This window comes from Mastomys coucha, unplaced genomic scaffold, assembly GCF_008632895.1.
Source record: "Mastomys coucha isolate ucsf_1 unplaced genomic scaffold, UCSF_Mcou_1 pScaffold15, whole genome shotgun sequence".
Taxonomy (NCBI): Eukaryota; Metazoa; Chordata; class Mammalia; order Rodentia; family Muridae; genus Mastomys; species Mastomys coucha.
Window position 1 is genome coordinate 97962120 of NW_022196897.1, and position 9513 is coordinate 97971632.

General features: G+C 39.7%; 1 protein-coding gene across 9 annotated transcripts in view; it reads right to left on the reverse strand.

Moving 5' to 3' along the window:
* The window catches only part of Ryr3 (ryanodine receptor 3), a 538051-nt gene that overhangs the window by 144650 nt on the left and 383888 nt on the right, over window positions 1-9513 (reverse strand). For all 9 annotated transcript variants that reach the window (XM_031371354.1, XM_031371356.1, XM_031371353.1 and 6 more), the window contains one exon: window positions 7306-7441. In XM_031371354.1, the coding sequence (XP_031227214.1) occupies window positions 7306-7441 (136 nt within the window). The remainder of the gene's footprint in view (window positions 1-7305; window positions 7442-9513) is intronic.

The window sequence follows — 9513 nt, forward strand, 5'->3', positions numbered from 1 at the left end:
TTCTTCTTCCTCCTCCTCCTCCTCCTCCTCCTTCTTCCTCTTCTTCCTCTTCTTCTTCTTCAAAGATTTATTTATTATATGCAAGTACACTGTAGCTGTCTTTAGACACTTCAGAAGAAGGAGACAAATCTCATTATGGATGGTTGTGAGCCACCATGTGGTTGCTTGGATTTGAACTCAGGACCTTTGGAAGAGCAGTCAGTGCTTTAAATGGCTGAGCCATCTCCCCAACCCTAGGGTGCTCTTCTACCCACTCACTCACTCCCACATCATTGTTCTAGCATCCATCTATGCTGAGGTATCAAGCCTCCACAGGACCAAGGGTCTCCCCTCCCATTGATGTCAGATAAAGCAATCATCTGCTACATATGTATCTGGAGCCATGACTCCCTCCATGTATACTCTTTGGATGGTGGTTTAGTCCCTGGGAGCTCTGGGTGATCCAATTTTCTGATATTGTTCTCCCTATGGGATTGTAATCCCCTTCTGTCCCTTCAGTCCTTCCCCTAGATCTTTCATTGGGGTCCCTGGGCTCAGTTTGATGCTTGGCTGTGAGTATCTGCATCTGTACTGGTCAGATGTTGGTAGAACCTCTCAGGGAACAGTCATACTAGGCTGTACTTCCTATTGGCAAGTACTTCTTGGTGTCAGTAATAGTTTGGGCGTCTGGTGTCTGCAGATGGGATGGATCCCTATGTAGGGCGGTCTCTGGTTTGCTGTTTCTCTCAGTCTCTGTTCCATTTTTCTCCCCATCTTCCCTTTGGACAGGAACATTTCTGGGTTAAAAATTTCAAGGTGCCTGGGTGGCCCCATCCCTCAACTGGGGACCATGCCTACCTATTGGAGGTAGTCTCTACTGGTTGTCTCTCCCCTTTGTTGGATATGTTGGCTAAAGTCATCACCAGTGGAGCCTATTGCTTTCATGGAGTCTGGGACTTTCTACCCTAGTACAGCAAATAATCTTATATTGTTATAGATCTTTGTATATTGATACAAAATTTGAGGTTGTTTTTGTTACAACATACTACACATACATTGTTTCAACGCTTATTGAGGCATTGTGCCTAGATGATTCTTTTCTTTTAAACATATTTTTATTAGATATTTTCTTTATTCACATTTTAAATGTTATCTCCTTTCCTGATTTCCCCTCCGAAAATCCCCTAATCCCTCTCTCCTCTCCCTTCCCCCTGCTTACCAACCCACCCACTTCCCGCTTCCTGGCCCTGGCACTCCCCTACACTGGGGCATTGAGTCTTTACAGGACCAAGGGCCTCTCTTCCCACTGATGACCAACAAGGCCATCCTCTGCTACATATTCGGCTGGAGCCATGAGTCCTGCCATGTGTACTCTTTGGTTGATGGTTTACTCCCTGAGAGCTCTGGGGGTACATATTGGTTCATATTGTTGTTCCTCCGTTGGGGCTGTAAACCCTTTTAGCTCCTTGCATCCTTTCTCTAACTCCTCCATTGGGGACCCTGTGTTCAGTCTAATGGTTGGCTGAGAGCCTCTATTTGTCAAGCACTGGTAGAGCCTCTCAGGAGACAACTATATCAGGCTCCTGTCGGCAAGCACTTGTTGGCATCCACAATAGAGTTTGCGTTTGGTGGCTGTATATGGGATGGATCCCCAGGTGGGGTAGTCTCTGAATGGCATTTCCTTCAGTCTCTGCTCCATACTTTGTCTCTGTAAATACTCCCATGGGTATTTTGTTCCCCCTTCTAGGAAGGACTGAAGTATCCATACTATGGTCTTCATTCTTCTTGAGCTTCCTCTGGTCTATGAATTGTATCTTGGGTATTCTGAGCTTCTGGGCTAATATCCACTTATCAGAGAGTACATACCATATGTGTTCTTTTATGATTGGGTTACCTCATTCAGGATGATATTTTCTAGTTACATCCATTTGCCTAAGAATTTCATAAATTTATCACTTTTAATAGCTGAGTAGTACTCCATTGTGTAAATGTACCACATTTTGTATATCCATTCCTCTGTTGAAGGACATCTGGGTTCTTTCCAGCTTTTGGCTATCAGAAATAAGGCTGCTATGAACATAGAGTGGAGCAGCCTAGATAATTCTTAATATAATATAAAGTTCTAGTCCTCTTTAAATCTGGTATTACAAACTGTTTAGGATAATTAAGAAATGTAAGTTAATAGCCATCCAAAGAGTATACATGGAGGGAGTCACGGCTCCAGATACATATGTAGCAGAGGACTGCTTTATCTGACATCAATGGGAGGGGAAGCCCTTGGTCCTGTGGAGGCTTGATGCTCCAGCATAAGTGGATGCTAGAACAGTGATGTGGGAGTGGGTGAGTGGGTAGAAGAGCATCCTAGGGTTAGAGAGATGGCTCAGCCATTTAGAGCACTGAATGCTCTTCCAAAGGTCCTGAGTTCAAATCCCAGCAACCACATGGTGGCTCACAGTCATGGCCATGTTAGATATTAGTCTAATTTATCATTAAATATGCTGCCTAGATAGTAAATAGCTAAAATCAAACAAAGTTTGCCTATTCAGATATTCTGTGAATAGATATCAGGTCTTCAGAAACCTCAGACACATACTTAGTATGACATTTAAAGTTATTTTATTATTAAAAGATCTTTTCCAGTAATAAGGTCTGCTCCTGGCAGTACCCCCAGTCTTCTTCAAAGAAGATGATAAGCATTGGAGAACCTCCATATGGAGTTTGCTTCAAATGTGGCAAGCTGCCACTTGCTTCAACAGTAGACAAAATGCTGTCCGAAATGGGCAAACATGATGTAGGAAAGTTGACTGCTGAGCTCTACCAAGACAGAGTAAGGAGTCCTTTATAATTCAAGCTTAACAAATACAGGTCTGTACTGGGCTAGAAGGCTGAAGATACTCCAACATTTTAGAAAAATTCTGGGGGACTGTTCAGGTACCCAACTTTCTCTGTCATTACTATAGTGTTGGAACCTGCTTCCTGCACTTCGTACATACTCATGTAATATTTATTCCTTATTAGCCCTCTGATGGGGTTAAAGACTAAATAGTTACAGTCTCACAATCAAACTTAAGTTGTTTAGGATTTAAGAAGATGTTTTTAGGTCTCCAAAAACGTTTTACGTTAGTAACACAAGATACGACAGAAGATGATTTAGGTACACAACTTTGAACTCACCAAGATGGGATCGATAATAGAATACTCTATCCAAAGTTGCCAAATAAAGGTGGACTGGACTTTGTAAACGTAAATCTTACCTAATAGTTTTCATAATTGCTTCATAATTTTTCTTAGTGCATGCCATTTATTAGTGTAAGAGAAAGAGCCATTTATTCAGACAAAAAGGGGGAAATGTTGGGAGCTGGTCTGGTGTTGCTATGTGTTCAAATGCTAAATATTGTCCCCCAAGATCTGGTTGATGAGCAGATCCTCACATATACCAAGTGATGATATAGAAACTTTGCTCCCCAATTTAAAGTTACTAGTTAAATAAAAGTGGCTATAGCCAATTACTAGGGAGAATAAAGGTAGATGGAGAAGACAGAAAGTCTCTATTTGACATGATGGACCAGGAGCCTGTGCCTGATTGATATGCCCCACTGAAGACTGACAGAGCAAATAACCTGGGAAGACTCAAACTGTAAGTATTTGGGTAGTGCAGCTAGGAAGTAGACAGTCTAGCACTAGAAAAAATAGATTTGGGATAAGCCGCCAGTAATTGTGCTAAGTTGATTATTAAATAAATCCATAGGACTCTGCCTTGATTATTGAGGGGCTGGATGGGTCATATCAATAATTAATAGAGTTTATTAAATGTTTCCCCTATATAATTAGTCTGTTGGTACCTTGGGCTTCTCATTCCATAATCTTTTAGAAAGAAATGTATGTTATTTATAACCTAGCCAGTCAGTACTATTTTATTGTAACTGCCTGAATAGACTAAGATATTGTGAGACTGAATTACTGTATAATCTAATGATGAATGTATATAAAAGTATATTGAACAGTTCGGCATGTGGTAAATGTTCAATAATTACTAGTTTTTATCATCCTCCCTATGTTCTACTATCCACACTATTATTAATCACTATCTTTAACCATGTCTGTCATCACCAACCTTGATCATTTCCACAATGATCAAGGTCCTGTAATGACCACTATGCCAATGACAATATTCTGGCATCACTATCACCACCAGTTTAAAAAAAACCCTATTCTCACTCAACATAACCTAAACTAAACATCCCTACTATCTGCTACCACAAATATCATCTTCTACTCTCAGGACATTTCCCATATGCCTGTCATCAATGCAATTATAATCCTCCAAGACCTATCACTATCATCCCAATAAACAGTATTTATTGTCACTATTCTCAGTGTCACCTGCCCTGAACACCTCTATCATTGCCTAGCATCTTGACTATTACTTAACGTATTATGAATATCTCATCTTCCAAAATCATCAACTATCATTATTCACTGTCACTTACTTAAACTCTTCCATCATTCATTATCATCATTTACCACCACTACCCAACATGAACCTCTTGTATCATCTACCATTATTTACTGTCAACTACTATGAACACTTCATACTCTACAAATCCTCCTCCTCCATCATTCATTGTCATCTACAAAGAACTCCTCCACCCATTGTTCACTAAGACTTACTCACTTTGAACAGCTTAATCATTTACAACACCATCTATCACCATCTACCATCATTTACTGTGACAGACCATGAACATTGATATCATATACCATGGTTCTTTATATCACCTAACTCTTTTACTAATAATCAGAGGATCTCTCTGTTCAACAGATGCCAGGAAAGTAACCACAGTGTTCTTTTAAAATGCCTTTATATATTAAGGATTTAAATGTTGCCCTGAAGTCTCAAAAAGTCTATTATTCATCCAATTTCAAATGCTCCAGATATTGCAGAGATCATGATAAACAATGATAAATAACACATGATAAACAATGGTAAATAACACAGCTGTGTTATTTACTTTATTTTGTAACACTGTGATAATCAAGTTTTCTGTGGCTTATTTCATCTATACCTTAAAGATAACTCTGAGATACACACTATTGTTTTTGCCAATTTATACATTAAAAAGGCTGAGGTTGGAAGGTTTCATTAACTTGTTTATATTTACATAGCAAATAAATGATAGAGCTGATACTGAACTTCAGATATTCTGTTTCCATCTTGAAGTCTTCCATATAAATATGACTAAGACACTCTTTGTCTTTAGATATTTAAAACTATTACTTGAAAAAAATTCCCCATGTAACAATCCTCTGAGATAATCTAAACTATTACAGTTACAAATGGTCTGAAGTAAGTGCCACTTCCATTTGTTGATTGATCTCTTATCTTAATAGTCAAATTAGGGTCATCTCTGAGTATTGCACATAGTAACATCCTTATTATCTGATCTAAAATAAGCTAGCAGTGGTTTACGCTAAGCCATTTTCTTTTTTCTTCAATCCCAATTCCTTTCCTCTCTACCTTCAAATCTCTCAGCTAAGAATTTCAGCTTAGTATTTTGTTTAACACATTTATATCCATCTATCCATCCATCCATCCATCCATCCATCCATCCATCCATCCATCCATCCATCTATTCATCTATCACTATCATCATCATTACCACCATCACCACCACCACCACTACCATTAGAAGCAGCACAAACAATTCTTTCTTTGTAATCTCTTTCAAATATATTTCCTCCCATCTATCTCTACCTTCACCATTATAATTCTATTTAACCTGAGGACAGAATCTGTCAGTAGTACCTGTCACTCCGTCTTCCTGTTAAAAAGGTTTCCCATTTCTTTACACAAAAGGCTGATGCTAAACAGTTCAGCTTGTCACTTATGTTCTCCCTATTATAACCATCTACCTACCTTTCAAACCTCATCTACCACTGTGACCTACACAGCCACCTTCTAGAGCAGATCCTAGTTTACTCAGAACAGTGTGCTTTAGCCTCCAGAGCATGTACACACTGCCCTCTCACTGGCTAACCTCTCCTGCTTCTGTTTCTAGAAACTTGACACTTTAGGTTCATCCATAACACTGCCTCCTTCATAATGTCTTCTCTGATCATCTCAAAGGGACAAGTTTATCCTCTTTATGTTCTTGAGTGCTCCCTCCCTCCTTTTACTCCATTTATTTATTTTTTAAAATAGTGATCTCTGTGTACATATACTCCTCTTTAAAAGGCCCTGAGTTAAGTTACTTTTAAGGTAGAAGCTGCTATACTTGGCCCCAAATATAGTGCTTCTAGAAAATATTATTATGTGGTGTTTGGTCTGCATGTGTGTATCTGTACTTCATGCATGTCTGGTGCCCACAAAGGTCACAAGAGAAAATTGGATACCTCAGGACTGGAGCTTCCATGTGGATGCAAATCCTAGTTCTCTGGAAAAGCAGCCCATGCCCTTAGGCACTGAGCAATCTCTCCAGCCTCAGACCCTGAATTCTTAACACTTTTCCTCTCCCCATTTACTTTTTTCTCTTTTCTTTCTCAATCTTTCATTCTGTCCTGATATACTAATTCTGTCTTAATTCTGGAGTATGATTACTTGGACAAGAAGTGAAACAGATTATTCAAGGATATACCAAAACTGGCCTTGAGAGAAGAAAGCAGTCTAGGAAGAAGTGAAACAGATTATTCAAGGATATACCAAAACTGGCCTTGAGAGAAGAAAGCAGTCTAGGAAGGCTGAGAAGCGGAGAAGCTTGGGTCTAGTGGCTGGAACAGAGAAATCTAGCTGGAGTGCAATTATAAGTGAGTTATTGTTGTAACAAAATCTTGGTTGGCAGTGTACTTTTCAAGAGAGTAGTCCACTTGTCTTGTATAATGTTGATTCAACATTCTGGTATGATGAAAGTATTTTGGTAGAACTGGAATTAATTACAAACACAAGATGATTTGTGCCAAGAGTAATAATGTTTAAGGCAGTTATGGCAATTGCCCCTTGGGATTGAGTTACCTTTAATAGCTATTCGTTTATTTTTTAACTTTCCACCCACTTTTTCATCCACTTCCTATCCATGCTATGAGTTTCTTGCTGGATCTGTCACTAGTTTCTCTCCTCGATGCTTGCTTGTCTGGCCTGTTTTTTCTTGGGAGTTCTCTTACCAGTTGCCAACCACAGTTAGAATCTATTATTATATTGAATGACAGAAAGCAATGAAAGTGTGTGGGTTTTTTTTTTTGTGTGTGTGTGTGTGTGTGTGTGTGTGTGTGTGTGTATAGTCATAATTATCCTATCCTGGGTCTGAGAGTCATGGAGCTCGTGGGACTCACTGTTCACGAAGACGGCAAACCTCAGGAAGGACAGGTAGCGTTCCCCTTCGATGGGGTTCCAGCCAACATCAGGGTATCCTTTGGCCAGAAGCATGGGGCAGCTCTGAAGGCCACAACCTGCCAAGTAGGTAACAACCTGCCAAGAACAGTAAAAAAGTGAATGTCTGCGTACACTCAGCAGGATGACAACTACATCAAAAAATACAAATAAACACAAAATGAGAAGAACATAAATTTCAGTAGAGAAAATGTGGACCACATTGAAAAAGTTCCAGTAAAACGAATTGAAATTAGGCACTACAGAAAGTAGGATAGTTGTTTTTTAAAAAATAATAGAAATATAGAATTTTTGTATCACCCATTAATTTCATTCCTGGCTCTCTATATAAAAATTACAGATTACCTTGACAGATAGTTGAACAATCCAAATTCATAGCTGCATCGTTCCTAACTTGTAAGATATAGAAGCAAGCTAAGTATCGCTCAGTGGATAACTGGGTAAGAGAGAAAGGGGCTTCTTATAGACTAAGTCCATGTAGTGGGTAGTCCTTGCAGATTCCTTAAGTGAGATAAGTGAACCATGCAAAGCAAATACTGTGTAGCTTTAACTCAGATTGCAAGGGCAGTAAAAACCATACAGACAGAAAGAAAAGTGGCAGTTGCCAGGGGTACCAGGGAGGGAGGAATAGAACAGGGAGTTACCGTGATATGGGCAGGGTTTAGTTTGATGAAATGGAAGGAGCTATGGAGGTGAATGTGGTACTGGTTGCATAACATTATAAAAGGCTTCCATGAGTCTGAACTGGACACTTGAAACCAGAGTAAATTTTTGTATGGATTAATTTTTCTTTTTCTCTTTTTATTGGTATTTTATTTAATTTCAAATGTTATCTCCCTTCCTGGTCCCCCCCTCAAACCCCCAATCTCTTTCCCCTCCCCTCCCCGATTCAATGAAGGTGCTCCCCCACTCATCTGTCCACTCCAGCCTCACCACCCTAGCATTTCTCTACACCGGGGCATCAAGCCTTCACTGGACAAAGGCCCTCTCCTCACACTGACACCAGATGAGGCAGTCCTCTGCTACATATGCAACTGGAGCCATGGGTCACTCCATGTGTACTCTTTGGTTGGTGGTTTGGTCTTTGGGAACTCTGGGGGGTCTGGTTGGTTGATATAGTTGTTTTTAGGAAAGTAAACTATGCATTTATCACAACAAAAATAGAAAAACCCAATACATTTAAAGCCAAGAGATATGCTAAAATTCCTCTAAGACAACTGTGAGAGTTGAATTTCTTTTTTTTAATTATTATTATTTTTTATTATTTTTTTATTTACATGTCATATGATTTCTCCTTTCCTAGTTTCCTCTCCAAAAAAAAAAAAAAACCTAAAAAAACAACAACAAGAACAAACCCCTGTTCCCTCCCCTCTCCCCCTGCTCGCCACCCCACCCTCTCCTGCTTACTGGCCCTGGCATTCCCCTACACTGGGGCATAGAACCTGCACAGGGCCAAGGGCCTCTCCTTCCATTGATGACCAACTTGGCCATTCTTTACTATACACATGCTGCCAGAGCCATCAGTCCCACCATGTGTACTCCTTGGTTGGTGGTTTAGTCCCTGGGAACATTGTGGGTACTAGTTAGTTCATATTATTATTCGTCCAAAGGTGCTGCAAACCCTTCGGCTTCTTCAGTCCTTTCTTTAACTCCTTCATTGGGGACCTGTACTCAGTTCAATGGATGACTATGAGCCTCTACATCTGTATTATTCAGGTACTGTCAGAGCCTCTCAGGAGACAGCTATATTAGGCTGGATTGCCCTTCCTTCAGTCTCTGCTCTATAGCTAGTCTCTGCAACTCCTTCCATGGATATATTGTTCCCCCTTTTAAGAAGGAATGAAGTATCCACACTTTGGTGTTCCTTCTTCTTGAGTTTCTTGTGGTTTGTGGGTTGTTCTTCCTGTATTCTGAACTTCTGGGCTAATAACCACTTATCAGAGAATGCATACCATGTGCATTCTTTTGTGATTGGGTTAGCTCACTCAGGATGATATTCTCCAGATCCATCTATTTCCCTAAGAATTTCATAAATTCATTGTTTTTAATAGCTGAGTAGTATTCCATTGTGTAGATGTACTACAATTTCTATATCCATTCCTCTGTTGAGGGACATCTTAGTTGTTTCCAGTTTTTGGCTATTATAAATA